Source organism: Lemur catta, chromosome 1, assembly GCF_020740605.2.
Source record: "Lemur catta isolate mLemCat1 chromosome 1, mLemCat1.pri, whole genome shotgun sequence".
NCBI lineage: Eukaryota > Metazoa > Chordata > Mammalia > Primates > Lemuridae > Lemur > Lemur catta.
The window spans coordinates 77,675,469-77,692,531 of record NC_059128.1 but is presented as its reverse complement, the minus strand read 5'-3'; the positions used below and the strand labels follow the sequence as shown (position 1 = coordinate 77,692,531).

Genomic DNA, 17,063 nt, shown 5'->3' with positions numbered 1-17,063 from the left:
GAATAGTGCTTTGCACTTGGCAACTGCTGCATAAGGGTAGCTATTGCTGGCAGTGAAAGGCTTGAAGACAAGGTTGCCTATAGGTGAAGTGGATGTTCAACCGTCATACAACTTTTTCTTCAGCTTTTATCTATATCAAATGTATATGTGAAAATAGCTGGGTGTGATGGCATGTGCCTTGTAATCCCAGCTACTTGGGAGACTTGGCTGGGAGGCTTTAGGCATGGAGTTTGAGACCAGTCTGGATGATATAGCAAGACCTTGTTTTAAAAAAAAATGTGAATGTTAATAATTTACAGGAGTCATCAAGATTTAAGGATGAGCTATAAGCACACAGAGCACTGAGAATTTTCTTGCGCTGGTACAAAAAGGAATGGTTACAGGTGACCAAACAGGACTTCTATAGGAATGAATGTCTTTGCAAAGGTATCTCTACCAGTGGAGAGAAATGATGCCTAGCCCACAGAGGGAGAACTGACTTTTTGAAGAAGAAAGCACGGTTGAAGAAACTTTTCTACCTTTAGCATTTACCGAAGACGTTCAGAGGCAGCTGTAAAACCAGCAATGAAAACTTGAGAGGAATGATTCGGAACATAGTTCAAAGATTCTTGGAATCTAAGAAACGCTAGTCAGATTTCTTTGATCTCATATTTTAAGATGCCTCAGCCCTGTGGCATTAGACTGGTACGGTTGTGGCCTGTTAGGAAAATAGGGCCTCGCATCACTGCCTAAGCTCTACCTCCCTCCCCAGTCCGTGGAAAAACTGTCTTCCATGAAACCGGTCCCTGGTACCAAAAAGGTTGGGGACCACGGCCTCAGCCAGTGCAGTGCATGCCTCCTAAAAATCTCTCAAGAGTACCTTTACAACATAGCTTTTAAGCTAAAGATTTGACTTATCTGTATTTGTAAAAGCCAAAAAAAGGAGTCACACAGTTAAAAAAGGCCTCTCCCTTCCCCTACCCAAAGATAGCCACTTTCAGTTCTTTTAAGTTTTTTCTTTTGGTACTTATCTCCATAATTCTACATAGGACAATTAAATTTCATAAATTCTACTTAAAATTTTTTTTCAGCCATTTCTCTGTCTTCCAAGTATAATTACATCATAATTTTGGTTAGATCATTATTTTGTTTACATTATTATGACTATGTAAGCACTGTTCACAACAAAGCCTATGAAATGTTATGACTGGTTTTCCATGTTTGCCAAATTTCTTGCTGAGATTGCTAATTGTCTTTGTTGTTTGTTTAGTTTTCTTTGTATCTCACTAAATCAACCCTAGACTCCCCATCAGTTGTCAAAATTTCCTTTAAGGATGTCCAAGGGCCTCAAATTTTCTGTTTTAACTTTTTGAAGAAACCTCTTTTTGAAGCCTCCTGATTTCTAATCTGTACTGTTGCCCTCTATGTCTGGTGCGTAATTGTTTCCTCCGTTCACTGTTGTCCTTGGAGATTCTCCTTACCTGTCCATGTTGGATACCTCTTGGGCTCCGTGTCTTCTTACTTGCTTTACTCCCTCATTTTGGTGGGGGACATTGGCTAGTAGCCTTTATTTTACTGTCATAATTGATTTGTAGTTTGTGGGAATATAGCATTCTAGATTGGAAATAATTTTCCTTTAAAGTTTTTGAAGGCATTGCTCTTTTTCTTCCAACTTCCAATGCTGCTATTGAGAAGTGTGAAGCAAGTCTGATCCTGATATTTAATAGGTGACCTGTTTTTTTCTTACTGGAATCCTGTAGGATCTTCTCTTTGTCCCTAGTGTTCTGAAATTTCCAGACCTTTGGTATGGGTCTATTTTCATTCCTTCTATTGGGCACTTGGTAGGCCCTCTCAGTTTAGTAACTTAGGCGCTTCAGTTCAGAGAAATTTAATTACCTCTTTAATTTCTTCCCCTTTGTTTTCTCTGTTTTTTTTTTTTTTTTTTTTTTTTTGAGGTAGTCTTGCTCTATTGCCCTGGGTAGAGTGCAATGGTGTCATCATAGCTCACTGCAACCTCAAACTCCTTGGCTCAAGTGATCCTCTTGCTTCAGCCTCCCAAGTAGCTGGGACTACAGGCGCGTGCCATGACGCCCAGCTAATTTTTCTATTTTTAGTAGAGATGGGGGTCTCACCTTGCTTAGGCTGGTCTCGAACTCCTGAGTTCAAGCAATCCTCCCACCTCAGCCTCCCAGAGTGCTAGGATTACAGATGTGAGCCACCACACCTGGCCTCTCTGTTCTTTTTTTAATGGAATATCTATTGTTTGGATGTTGAAACTCCTAGAATAGTCTTCTCATTTTCTTATTTTATCTTGTACTTTCCATCATCTCTCTCTCTTTTTGTTCAAATTTCTGAGTGATTTCCTCAGCCATCTGTTAAAAAATAGCTTTACTGAGATTAACTCACATACAGTTCACTCATTTAAAGTGTACAGTCTAAACAAAGTGTACAATCTAATGCTTTTTAGTATATTCAGAATTGTGCAACCATCACATCTAATTTTAGAATGTTTTCATTATTCCCCCCCTAAAAAACCCACGCCCATTAGCAGTCATTTCCATTTCCTCCACCCTTAGCCCGGTGAGACCCCTAATCTACTTTCTGTCTCTATAGGTTTGCCTATTCTGGACATTTCATATAAATAGAATTATATATTAATAATATGTTTTTTTTGGACTGGCTTCTTTCATTTAGCATAAGGTTTTTCAAGGTTCGTTTATGTTGTAGCATGTATCAGAATTTCGTTCTTTTCTGTTGCTGAATAATACCATTGTATGTATATGCTGTGTTTGTTCATTTATCAGTTGATGGACATTTGGCTTGTTTTCCCCTTTTTGGCTGTTGTGGATAATGCTGCTATGTATATTTACGCACAAGTTTTTATGTGGACATGGTTTTATTTCTCTTATGTATACCTACGGGTACAATTGTTGTGTTCAACCATCTTTTAATTCTTCTCTGAGTTATTAATTTCTACTTTTGGGTTTTTAATTTCGAAACTCTTTTTTTTCCTCTGAATATTCTTTTTTTAAAAAGTAGCATTTATGCTGTTTTGTGGGTATACTATCTTATCTCTGTAATGATAGTAATAATAATAGTTGTTTTTTGTTTGTTTTGTTTTTGAAGTTTTCTCTCTGGAATAGTCACTGTTTTTTCCAGATAGGTTTTAGTTAGTTTTGTTTGCTTTGATCTCTCAAATTAGAGGCTTTTCTCAGATGTCTGGCAATCCTTGGTTATTTGCTGATATTTAAGAGTGAAATACCAGAAAGTTGATTAATAGTTCTGAGCTCTAGTGGTTAGAGTTTGTTGTGTCTGAGATTCATTATAGTGTTATCTGCTGGGACATTTTGTTGGGAGTCCCCTGATGTCAGTATCTGGACTTATCTTGGCCTGGTCAGATACCCCAGGAAAATGTCTAGTCGTCCTCTCTGCTGAGTACAGGTGTGGCTGCCATTGTACTAGAGGTCTCTTAATGGAAGAGGGCTGGGTGGGGGGCAGCATTGGGAGGCAGATGCAGGTTTTATTCAATATGTAGATTTTCATTTAATCTCCTTATTTTCAGTGTGGTACTTCCTAGTAACTGTGCTTCTTGTCCTCCTGTCCTGGGGCACTCTGTTTTATTCTCTTCAGGGCAGAGGAGGGGCAAGTGGGAGAGGATATGGAAGTTGAACTGTGATGTAACTCTGGTTCCTTCTTGGCTTTCTCCACTGCTGGCTTAGGAAATCAGCTTTCATTAGTCTGCTAAATAGATTACCATTCCTCCAGAATTTTTTTGCAATATTCTTTTCTCCTTTGCTTGAAAATTTGTGCTTATAAAAGTCCCTTTACCATCACTTGACGATTGAGAAAAACCTCATTTTCTGAGTATGTGTATATTCAATCCACCATTTTTATTTGAAAGTTCCCTACTTTTTTATCTATCACATTTCTACATGTTATTCTTAATGGTTAACCCTTGTACGTCTGTTATTTCTTCTGTACTTGGTTACTGGAGTCCAAATGAGCCCAATTTTGATGTTGTAAGATTTAAATATTTATAAAGAGATAATTACTAATCAAGAGAAAATTGGTACAAAGGGAGTTTATGAATTTTTTTCTTTCTTTTCTAATAAACTTGTCAATTACATAGCCTTTTTGGCTCTCTACCAGGATGTGAGGGATAAGAAGAGGATTAGTAGAAAATAGTTAACACTTTTCTCATTCTTTTTTTTTTTTTTTTTTGAGATAGAGTCTTACTCTGTGGCCCCGGGTAGAGTGCAGTGACATCATCATAGCTCACTGCAACTTCAAACTCCTGCGTTTAAAGCGATCCTCCTACCTGCTTCCCAAATAGCTGGAACTACAAGTGCACACCAAGATGCCTGGCTAATTTTTCTATTTTTAGTAGAGGTGGGATCTTGCTCTTGCTTAGACTGGTCTTAAACTCCTGAGCTCAAGCAATTCTCCTGCCTTGGCCTCCTAGAGTACTAGGATTACAGGTGTGAGCCACTGCTCCCGGGGCCTTTTCTCATTCTTGATGCACATGTTAATTTTAGGGATGACAAATTAGGTTATAGATGATTAAATGAATGGCTCTTAAACTCTTATATATGAAGTCAGTTTTTAACTGGTTGGATAGTATGGATTTAGGTCATCTGTACTCTATCTAGTCTTGGAAGCTGATTCATATTGAGCATAGTCCTGACAGTTCTTTGTTGGTCTTCATCCAGAGCCTTGGAAAGTTTTGTTCACTTAGTTCAGTTATTCTGACTAGGCCTCCAGAGGGTCTCAGTACGGTGGATTATTAGAGGCCAGACACTCAGTATGGCTAGATCCAGGCAGTCTTTAGAAATGTAGCTTGTTGATAGGCTGGTTAACTCCTTAAATTCTATTCTGACTAGATTGAATTTCTACTTATACATTGTAAAAATTCTGTTAAGAAAATCATATTAGTATTTACTTTGATAATGCTTAAAAAGTATTTATAATGGAAGGCAACTACTTAATGGGTATGAGGCTTCCTTTTTGGGGTGATACAAATGTTTTTGAACTGGTGGTTGCATGACATTGTGAATACACTAAATGCTACTGAATTGTTCATTTTAAAATGAATTAATTTTATGTTACGTGAATTTCATTCTTAAAACAGTTATTTATAGTTTTATTAGTGATGTCTTATCTATGAATCTTTGTAAAATGACTTACTGTTTGCAGCAAGAGAAAAAATACATATTTTTTTCAGAAGATTAATATACAGGTAAAAGAAAATATGATCATCAATGATGATCCCATCAGAAATAACAACTGTCGGCCAGGTGCGGTGGCTCACGCCTGTAATCCTAGCACTCTGGGAGGCTGAGGCGGGTGGATTGCTCGAGGTCAGGAGTTTGAGACCAGCCTGAGCAAGAGCGAGACCCCGTCTCTACTAAAAAATAGAAAGAAATTATCTGGCCAACGAAAAATATATATATAGAAAAAATTAGCTGGGCATGGTGGTGCATGCCTGTAGTCCCAGCTACTGGGGAGGCTGAGGCAGTAGGATCGCTTAAGCCCAGGAGTTTGAGGTTGCTGTGAGCAAGCTGACGCCACGGCACTCACTCTAGCCCAGGCAACACAGCGAGACTCTGTCTCCAAAAAAAAAGAAATAACAACTCTCAACTTTTTTTTATATGTTTACTAACTTTAAAAATACATGAAACTTATATAAAATATATAAAAAGACTATAATGAAGTACATATTCACATTTTTTTACTAAAATAGAAACTTTTCCTATTTAATGCATAGCCTGAATGTTTTCTATGTCTTTTAATATTCTTCTACAATATAACTTTCTGTAGATATAAAGTATTCTATAATATAGATGTATCATAATTTTTAAGTGGTTCTCCTGTCAGTAGACATTTAAGATATTTCATATTGTTTCCTATTCTAAATAATGTAGCAGTGAATAGTTTTGTAGCTAAATCTCTGTGTGCTTCTTTTATTTCCTAGAAATGGAATTACTGGCTTAAGGAGTATATAGAATTTCAAGGCTGTTTTGCTTTGCCAAACTGCCATTTAGAAATGTTGAACCAATTTATGCTCATTACTGTCTGAGAGTATATGAATAGGCTCAAATTTATGACCATTGTTATAATCTGATAAGATAAACAATAATACCAGACATTGAAATACCAGCATTTATGGAATATACAGAATGTCTGCCTACTCATTTTGATTCTTCATTCTCTTAAAAATCGTATTAAATGAATGTCTTTACCAGCTATATCTGGAGTTTTACAGCATTTATATTAGGCAGAGTAACATACTACATGTAAATTTTTACATAAAAATATATCTAAGCTTTGTATTATTTTTTCTTTTTTTTAAATTAAGGTATTACATAAAATAAAATTGCCATTTTAAGTGTATAGTTTCATGAATTTTGGTAATCGTATACAAACCATCACCACTATCAAAGTATAGAAGAGTTCCCTCACCCTAAAAAGCTCCCTCATAACCCTTTGTGGTTTGATCTCCCTCCCCTCAAAATGCTCCCCTCACCCACCCTCAACCACACATCTGCTTTCTGTCACTATAGTTTTGGTTTTTCAAGAATTTAACATAATTGGAATCATAAAGTCTGTATGGTCTTTTGTGTTTGTGCTCTTTCACCTATCATATTTTGAGATTTGTTTGTATTGTTGCATGTATTAATATTTTATTCCATTTATATTATTGAGTAGCATTCCATAATATGTATGCCTACAATTTGCTTATGCATTCACCACTTGACAGACATTTGGGTTTTTGGTTTTTGTGAATAGTACTGCTGTAATCATTTGTATACGTACCTTTCTGTGAACATACGTTTTCATTTCTCTTGGGTAAATGCCTACAAGTAAAATTTCTAGGTCATATGGTAATGTATATTTGGCTTTACAAGATACTGCCATACTATTTTCCAAAGTGGTTGTATATTTGCATTCCTACCAGCAATGTATGAGAGTTGCGGTTGTTCCACATCCTCACCAATAATTGGTTTGGGGAGCCATTTTAAGTTTGTTTTTGTTGTATGTAATGGTATTTAATTGTGGTTTTAATTTTCATTTCTCTGTTGACTAATGTTATTGTAAGCTTTAAATTTTAATATATGCTTTATGAATGCTAGCATATTTTGAAATAATAGAAGTAAAATGAGTACATGTGCCCACTTTGTGAGAACTGAAGTGGGCTATGTAGGCATATGTTCAAAAGATTCCTGTGGGGGGATGGGGGGAGGGGATGGAGGTATGACTACATGGTGAGTGCCAGGCGCACTGTCTGGAGAAAGGACACGCTTGAGGCTCTGACTCAGGGGGATGGGCGGGACATGGACAATGTATATAACCTGAGCTTTAGTACCCCCATGATGAGCTGAAATTAAAAAAAAAAAAAAAGAGTAAAAAAAAAAAAAGATTCCCGTGTAATTCAGGGTCCATCATATATATATGACATGATTTTAGTAGCTTGATGATGTACAGTTAAATTTAAGTTTCTTCCTACTCTTAAAAGGGTAAGTTAGTACTTTTAAGTTTTTGTTTAGATTATGCTTATTCTAGATCAGTAATTTCACGAGAAAAGCACTAAACACAGTGACTCGTGTTGATGAAAAAACTGGTGAGTATGAGTTTTGTGTTTCTGAGATTATGGTCCTAGAGTTCTTTGATTCTTGAATAGCTAATTTAGAAATTTTAGATGAATCCAGAGATTAGATGTAAAAGAAATATGATTATGGACAAATGATAATTTTTTCTCTTTTTATTCTTCCTTAGGATATTTTCATTCCATCACCAAGTTTGGAAGAACAATCAAATGATGGGAAGAAAGGTGGAGATTTGCATAGTTCATCTTTGACTGTTGAGTATTCTAAGACTTCAGAGATTGAACCAAAGAATTCCACTGAGGATCTTGGGTTATCTTTGACAGGGGAGTCTTGCAAATTGATGCTTTCTACAAGTGAGTACAGTCAGTCTCCAAAGGTGGAGAGCTTGAGTTCTCATAGGATTGATGAAGACGGAGAAAACGCACAGATTGAGGAAACTGAACCCATGTCTCCAGTTCCCAATTCTAAGCTTGTTCCTGCTGAAAGTGATAGTATCCTGATGAATCCGGCACAGGATGGCCAAGTAGAACTGAGTCAGAATGATGATAAAACAAAGGGAGATGATACAGAGACCAGGGATGACATTAGTATTTTAGCTTCTGGTTGCAAAGAAAGAGAAGACACTGTAGCAGAAGACATTTGTATTGATCTCACTTGTGATTCAGGGAGTCAGGCAGTTCCTTCTCCAGCTACTCAGTCAGAGGCACTCTCTAGTGTATTAGATCAGGAGGAAGCTATGGAAATTAAAGAACACCATCCAGAGGAGGGGTCTTCAGGATCTGAGGTGGAAGAAATCCCTGAGACTCCTTGTGAAATTCAAGGAGAAGAGCCCAAAGAAGAAAATATGGAGAGTGTCCCATTACATCTTTCTCTGACTGAAACTCAATCCCAAGGGTTGTGTCTTCAAAAGGAAATCCCAAAACAAGAATGCCCAGAAGCTATGGAAGTTGAAACCAGTGTGATTAGTATTGATTCCCCCCAAAAGCTAACAGTACTTGACCAAGAATTGGAACATAAAGATCAGGAAGCTTGGGAAGAAGCTACTTCGGAGGACTCGAGTGTTGTCATTGTAGATGTGAAAGAGCCATCTCCCAGAGTTGATATTTCTTGTGAACCTTTGGAGGGAGTGGAAAAAGGCTCAGATTCCCAGTCGTGGGAGGATATTGCTCCAGAAATAGAACCATGTGCTGAGAATAGATTAGATACCCAGGAAGAAAAGAGAATAGAATATGAAGGAGATCTGAAATCAGTGATTACACAAACGGAACCTATAGGGGAGGATTCTCCACAGCTTCCCTTGCCTTTAGTGAGAGCAGATAATCCTCTGAGACCTGACCAGGAGATGCAGCAGCCCCAGCCTCAAGAGAAAACAGATAACTCATTAGCAGAAGACTCAAAAATGGCTAATGCAAGGCAGCTAGGCCCAGATGTAGAGGCTCAGCAGCTGGAGAAGGCCTCTACCCATGCCTCACAAAGCTTCTGTGAAAGCTCTAGTGGTGAGTGAATTGTACATTATTTTGTGTCTCCAGCCAAATTATGATTTGGAATGGAAGAGAGGAGAGAATGGCATATTTATGTCAGGGCTTAACATTAACTTTGCTTTATGTTTATGAACAGCCAATGATAATTGAGAAATTTAAGATTTCGGATTGTATTTTTTATATCTATAATTATTTGTGGGATTATAGATCATTTGAGGTTTATCAGCTTTATAACGTAGCCAACATAAACATTTAGAAATTGTGCCAGTCTGTTTTTTTCTACTTAGGTCTCAACCTTCCTCTATGTTTTTTGACAGTTGCCTTGAAATACAAGGATCTTCTTTGATTACCCTATGCAGTAAAATCGCACTCAGAACTCTCTTAATAAGTATGCTATTATTGGTTGTTTCCTCTTGATGGGGATTAAGTAAAGTTTTAAAATTTGGTTCAACCTATATACATCTTAAACCTTAAACTGGAAAATATATTAGTTCTTGTTCTTTATCTTATTTTATGAAATTCAACATAAGAACATAGATTACTTTCTAAAATATTTTTAGAGCATCATGTATGACATTAGTTGAAAAGAATTCAACTTTTCCAAATGCCCAGAGTTAATATAATATAAAAACAAAACAAACTCCAAAACCAAAAAAATTAAAATAAAAATTTAAGAAAACAAGCTTCTAGGGATATGGAAATGAGAAAACAGTATTTGGGCAACATTGTATCTGTTAGTATGAGTGACCATACCTTTTGGTTTGCCTGGAAAAGTCCCAATTTATACCAACTGTCTAGTGTGATTATTACTAGTACTTTCTTTTTACTCTCAAAATTTCCCCTATTCATTAGGTTTTATAGTAAGGATTTGTTTTTTCCTCCTCAGAACAAGAAATGATAGAGCTAAAAAGGAAGTTAGGGGTTATTGGATTCAATCTCTTCTTTTTAAAGTCATGTGGCTAATTAGTGGTTGAGGTGGGACTAGAACCTAAGTCTCTTGATCCCCAGATCTGTGTTTTTTCCTTCTGTATAATATATTTTCTCTGATTTTGGTAAAGAACTATCTGAATGACCTAAAATTCTGTAGTATTGAGTATTTTTATAATTTCATTACATTTAAATACTGTTAATGACCTAGCAGGGCTTGTAGATTGTTTTAATATAGTTACTTAGGAGTACTTTTTAATTGCCTTAACGGTCTCCCTTTTGCTGGGCATGGTAGCTTATGCCTGTAATCTTAGCACTTTGGGAGGCTGAGGCAGGAGGATTGCTTGAGGCCAGGACTTTGAGACCAGCCTGAGCAACATAGCAAGACCCTTGTCTCTACAAAAAATAAAAAAATTAGCTGGGCATGGTGGTTTGTACCTGTAGTCCCAGCTACTCAGGAGGCTGGGGTAGGAGGATCACTTGAGCCCAGGAGTTTGAGGTTGCCTTGAGCTATGATGATGCCACTGCACTCTAGCCTGGGCAACAGAGTATGTGTCTCAAAAAAAATAAAAATAAAGATAAATAATTATCTTAAAACTTGTATGCAAAAGAAGCTTCTAAAACATTGAGATACTATTTATTATTTTAATAGTATTTAGGAATTCTTGTTTACACTATTAATTGGCAGAGTGAGCTTTTTTTTATCCTAGACACTGGGATAGTAAAACTTATAATTTTACTGGTACTACTGATTACTGGTATCCAGATTATTGAAAATTCTAGTAAGTGATTTTCTGCTTCAAGATTTTAGTTCTTAGGCAAACAACACAAAGCAGTTGAAGACAGTAGCTGAAAAATAGTATTTATGAGGAGAAGTTAAAGAAATTAAAATAATTTTAACTGGAAATCAGAACATGAAGGGAGAATAATAGTTTTTAACTTAGAGGATTAGTCCAAAATAAAGTAAATCATTCACAAGAGCATTGCAAAAAGAACAGCAAAAAAATTATTCTATACTTAAAACATAGTTGTTTAGTTGCTGAACTTTAAGAGATTAATTTAAATAAGAGTAACCGAAAAAGTAATAGTTCTTCAGTCTGAAAAGACAGAATGAAAGCTGTGAATTGGGTGAGTCCCAGGTTCATTAGATCTCTGTATGCTAAAGTTAGATGGGCACTTTTGTTGTATTTTTTGTTAATAGCTTTATTGGTTCAAATAAAAGAATACACGTTTAATTTTGAAAAACGTTTAAAAGATATAGGAAAGTGGAAATTGGGAATAGAGAGAGTGAGAGTAAGAAGGAAGTAGGGGAGAAGAGAAGGAGGGGGAGAATCCTTCTAAATATCTCTTACAGATAGCTGTTAATAGTTTGGAGACCCTCAAAAATTTGTGAAGGATACCTCTTAAACCTGAAAAAAGCAAATTTAGAAAGGTGGTACTCGGAAGCCCAACTTTATTCAACATAGAACAAATTTATGGTGGATTGATTATGTGAAAACCATAACAAGTTCAGTAAGTCTTTCTTTAAACCCAGAAGTGGTAGTCTGTAATAGTTTAATAACATTTAGGAAAGCTAGGTATGTTTTGGGCTCTAGCTATAACCTTTGTTGGCTTACTTGATGGAATGTCATCCTGATTGGCAATTAATGTCAGAGGCAGACTCAGGGTAGATTGTTTATGCATGGTATCATCTGAAATAGAAATTTTTATATTTTTAATTAGATGGATTTTAATCAAATATTAGAGGTGACCAGTTCTTCTTTTGAGAAGAAAAGAAGAAAAATGGGCTTTAAACCATAACAGAAAGTTAGGAGAGACCTTCCTGACATTAAGAGTTTTAAATATTGCTTTGGACTAATGAATTCTGTGAAGTCCTTAAGGATAAACTCCCCACTCAGGTGTTTTGACGATTGGTATTAAGTTTGCTTTTCTTTCTTCATTCATATCCTCCTTCATTGGTTGGTATAGTGACATACAACAGGATAGCTCATGGTAATCTGGGAAAACAAAATGAGACTTGATAATTTAAATAATGTAGGAGTGCTAAATGTTAGAGAAAGAGGCTGGGCACGTGGCTCATGCCTGTAATCCTAGCACTCTGGGAAGCCAAGGCGGGTGGATTGCTTGAGCTCAGGAGTTCGAGACCAGCCTGAGCAAGAGCAAGACCCTTATCTCTACTAAAAACAGAAAAATTAGCTGGCCATGGTGGCGTATGCTTGTAGTCCCAGCTACTTCGGAGGCTGAGGCAGGGGGATCGCTTAAACCCAGGAGTTTGAGGTTGCAGTGAGCTATGATGATGCCATTGCACTCTAACTGAGTGACAAGTAGAGTGAGATGCTGTCTCAAAAAAAAAAAAAAAAAAGTTAGAGGAAGAATTGAATATGTGAAAAATTCCAGTAAATTTAAAAGGTTAAAATATTCCAATAAATGTATTTTTCAGGATTTGGCAATAATTTGACTAGATTAATGGTGTTTTTCAGATGAATGAACAAAAACAGAGAAATGAAAAAGCAGTTGGAGAACATTGAGTAAGAGGCTTTATGAACAAGAAGAATTAAAGACTGTAAATGTAGGCTGCTGCCAGTTAATTGAATGCTGACTAAAGGGTTAGGAATTTGTCTTCTTGTGGAAACCATAACGTGTTTTGACCAGGAGCTAACATGTTCAAAGCCATGTTTCCTAGGAAGGCTCCCTTGGTTGCAGTGTGCAGAAAGAATGGGGGTTGGGGAGAGAGGAGGACTTCAGGTAGAGAAAGCAATTGATAGGCTGTTCTAATAATCCAGGAGTGAGGCATTGAAGACAAGATGAAGGTAGTGGCAGTGCTGCCCCTAGGCCCTGTAAAAGTCTCAATTCTACATTAGGTTATAGTAACACAGTTGGATAAATGGTACTAAAATTACTTTTCATAAGTTTTATATAGTACTGTACAAAGGAAACCCTGTTACAGGGAAATATTTTCAGTAATTAATGCTTGTATGTGACATTTGCATATTACAGTATGTCACATAGAAAGATCTGCTTAAGGATTTCATACATATTTTCAGAAGTCTGGATGATCACTTATAATATGAGGGATGGTACTTGTCAAGAGCAGTGTAGGTGGTCTTTCATTCTTGATAGTTCCAGGAATGAAAATTCTATAAAATATATCTCTGGAGTGTATGAGGCTTTGTTAGTGTTTTTTTTTTAGTTTCTATGTCTCTTCTAATTTCTTTATTAGCTTAAGAACTTGCTTTATAAGGAACGTATAAAGAATGAATGCTTACCTATCTGACCCATTTCTCTTCTTTCTGTAACTATGGTGTAAGTCTTTGCCGGTTAAATGTGATGTTAAGATTTTCCACGCATGGCCAAGCATATGTACTTTTATCCTTTATTTATAAAAACCATTTCATTTTCTATTTTCATCCCCTCAGATTACTAATTCATTTTCTCTTACATGTAGATATAAGAGATTTTTCGTTGTTGATTTGTGATTTTGAAGGGAAAAGGTATGAGGGTGCTTGATATTAAAGAAAATAAAGGATAGAAGATTAACGAAACCACCTATTCCTGGCACAGTGGCATGCACTTGTAGTATGAGCTATTTGGGAGGCTGAGGCAGGATGATTGCTTGAGTGATCCTACAGGAGTTCTGGGCCATGGTGCACTATGCCAGTGTCTGCACCAAGTTCAACATCAATATGGTGACCTCCCAGGAGCAGGTGACCACCAGGTTGCCTAAGGAGGGGTGAACCCGCCTGCATTGGAAATGGAACAGGTCAAAATTCCCATGCTGATCAGTAGTGGGATCACACCTGTGAACAACCATTGCACTCCACTTCTGCCTGGGCAACATAGTGAGACTCTGGCTCTTAAAAAAAAAAAAAAAAAAAGAAGCAAAGTAGTAGTAGTGATTGAGTGTGCCAGATTATAGTTATTTTGAGCCATCCCAGAAAAGTGAGAACAAATTATCATATAATAGGTTTAAGGGGCATTCTGACACAATTCTTACTTTCTCCTAAATTTACCATTTTATTAAAAGAGATTATAGGAAGTCAGAAAATGTATTTTTGGCAATTTGCTAATTCTGATCAGCAAAAATTTGGAACTTAGACCTAGTTACAAAGCAGTTTAATGTCTTGACTAATGTTTTATGTTTGTGATAATTTAATAACAACCAACCAAAATGTGTATACTGGGGGCGCTAATATATGTGGTATTTACTATTGTGCAGAGAGTTAGGTATGAACATTACTTTTTTGACCTAGAGTAAATGCTGGTTAGTACTGCTGAGCCATGAAACCCTTAGATTTCTATGTTAGAACCAGTGAGTATTTTGAAGTCCTTTGGCCCATGAGATGCTTTGTCACCTCTTTGAGTAGACTGTAAGTTATAAATATTAACAGCAGACTTTTCTTTGGCAAATCCTACAACTGCTAGTGCTTCTAAATGAACTCCTTGAGTTATTTAGCATTGCACAAAATTACATTGTCTGTATTTGAAACTGTCCAACTTTGTATTGCTAGGTATCCCCAAATGTACTGTCTTGGAGCTCAGATGTTCCTATGTTCCTTTTGACCCCATGTTCCTCAGGTCCTGCAAACTTTGGGCTTTCTCTCTTTGCCTGCCCTCTGGTCGTCTACTTTGGGTTAGTTCTGTTGTTGGCTGTGAAGAGATCAGAGCTAATAGGAGGGAACTGGTTGGGAGGCCTGGTGAGGGTGGTGGGAATGAGACAGAATTTGGGAGCAAAGGAAAAGAGTAATTAAAATATTTCTTGTAGTTCTCATTATTTTTGTGTATTTTATACTTTTTTTGGTTTGTTTTTTGTTTATCATTGTTTTGTTTTGTTTTTTTTCTTTCTTTCCTTTTTTTTTTTTTTTTTTTTTCAGAAACCCCATTTCATTTCACTTTGCCTAAAGAAGGTGATATTATTCCACCATTGACTGGTGCAACCCCACCTCTTATTGGGCACCTAAAATTGGAGCCCAAGAGACACAGTACTCCTATTGGTGAGTGAATAAAATGTAATGATATTTAAGGCAGCATTTTTGAGATATCATTCTTTACACAAATGATATTTTAGATTTGAGGAGTTGGGCCTGCCTGATAAAGTTGATTTTTGTCTTAGGAAGAATAGGGATCTTGGTGTCTGATTCCATGATTTTACTACCAGGAGATGAGAGGTGACTTGAGGATGTAAAAAAAGGGTGGAGGGAAGGAAGAAAAAGAATATAAGGATTTTATCATATTACATGCAAGGCAGTAGAATCTGAGTGCTAAGTGGTATAAGCTGTTTTATAAGAAAGGAACAGGAAGTAGGGTAGAAGTAATATTTATTCAGTACCCTGCCTACTTAATCAGTCTGCTGCTGGACAGAACAAGAAAACTTAGATTCTCCTTCCCTGAAGCAGCCAGTAGTCTTCTACATTAACCTATTTGTTTTCTCTAGTCAGTGCTGGGAGGTAACAGTCATGCCGTCTGGAGTCTCCTGCTACCTATGCCTGATGCTGGCAGATGTGGGTTGGCTGAGGGCTCATGCAGCATCCTTTGTCCAGATGCAGAAGTGGAACTGAATCCTGTTGCTCCTCTTAAGACCAGGTGTCAATACTAGTTCGTAGTTGTTGATACTTATGACAGGATCTATTGTAGGAACTCCCTTCAATTCTGCAGAGCTGTGGAGCCAAGCAGGCAAATTGATGACCTTGAATTGCTATTTTTCATGTTTTTATTTTAGTGTTCTCTCTTTCTTTCTCCCTGCCCCACTTCTTTTAGGTATTAGCAACTATCCAGAAAGCACCATAGCAGCCAGTGATGTCATGTCTGAAAGCATGGTGGAGACCAATGATCCCATACTTGGGAGTGAAAAGGGGGATTCTGGGGCTGCCCCAGAAATAGATGATAAATTGTGTCTAAGAATGAAACTGGTTAGTCCTGAGACTGAGGCAAGTGAAGAGTCTTTGCAGTTTAGCCTGGAAAGTAAGTTTTATTTTATGTTAATCTTGGGTAATTAGTAGCTCCAGATCATCTGGGAAATGTTGGTTATATTCTAGTTATAATGATTGATACTTTTATAATTATAAATATATTTGTAAAGTCTTATTCTCATAGATTTAATTCTTTGCTTTTGGCTAGTCCCTGTTATATTTCTGAAGATGCTCCATTTTAAAGTTTCTGTGTTGCTGCTTTTATTTCTGTATTAAACCCGTGTCTATATAAAGTAATTGGTTTTCATATTTGGAAAGAGTTCAGAAGATGGTAGAAAATTTAGCATTGTGGATTCACGTAGATTTATGTTGACTCTTTCTGACATGAATTGCTAGTTATATGGCTAGAATACAGAGAAGATACAAAGTGACTGTAAAGTGGGGGCCAGATGCTGAAAGTCCCTTTCCATCATGCTGAGAAGCTGAAGAATTTTAGGCAGGGGAGTGATATGATCATTCTGAAACATTCAGCTGCGTGTTTCAAACCTTTGTGCATGATGGTTCCTTTCCTTGCATTTCCTATTCTGCCTGGCAAACTCCCCAGTCTTTTTCTTTTTCCTTTCTTTTCTTTCTTTTTTTTGTGAGACAGAGTCTTGCTCTGTCACCTGGGCTAGAGTGCCATGGTGTCAGCGTGGCTCGCAGCAACCTCAGACTCCTGGGCTCAAGTGATCATCCTGCCTCAGCCTCCTGAGTAGCTGAGACTATAGGTGCATACCACTATGCCTGGCTAATTTTTTCTATTTTTAGTAGAGATGGGGTGTCATTGTTGCTCAGGCTGGTCTTGAACTCCTGAGCTTAAGAGATCCCTCCTACCTTGTCCTCCCAGAGTGGTAGGATTACAGGTGTGAGCCACTGTACCTGGCCCTACCCAGTCTTTTTTATTTTTTTATTTTTTTATTTTTGAGACAGAGTCTCACTCTGTTGCCTGGGCTAGAGTGCTGTGGTGTCAGCCTAGCTCACAGCAACCTCAAACTCCTGGGCTCAAGCAATCCTCCTGCCTCATCCTCCCGAGTAGCTGGGACTACAGGCATGCGCCACCATGCCCGGCTAATTTTTTCTATATATATTTTAGTTGTCCAGATAATTTCTTTCTATTTTAGTAGAGA

At 37.1% G+C, this 17,063-nt stretch overlaps 2 protein-coding genes across 8 annotated transcripts in view; one reads left to right on the top strand and one right to left on the bottom strand.

Annotated features, from left to right (window-relative positions):
- The window catches only part of TP53BP1 (tumor protein p53 binding protein 1), a 92,860-nt gene that overhangs the window by 41,551 nt on the left and 34,246 nt on the right, over positions 1-17,063 (top strand). For 5 of the 7 annotated variants that reach the window (XM_045539950.1, XM_045539943.1, XM_045539962.1 and 2 more), the window contains exons 14-16: positions 7,753-9,079; positions 14,863-14,982; positions 15,746-15,949. In XM_045539950.1, the coding sequence (XP_045395906.1) occupies positions 7,753-9,079; positions 14,863-14,982; positions 15,746-15,949 (1,651 nt within the window). Of the gene's footprint in view, positions 1-7,752; positions 9,080-14,862; positions 14,983-15,015; positions 15,572-15,745; positions 15,950-17,063 lie in introns of those variants that run through there. The other 2 variants (XM_045539956.1, XM_045539982.1) reach the window with 2 other exon arrangements.
- TUBGCP4 (tubulin gamma complex associated protein 4) overlaps positions 11,776-17,063 on the bottom strand; it is a 73,249-nt gene continuing 67,961 nt past the window's right edge. The window contains exon 19 of the transcript XR_006732683.1: positions 11,776-11,988. The gene's annotated coding sequence lies outside the window, so the exon portion shown is untranslated. The remainder of the gene's footprint in view (positions 11,989-17,063) is intronic.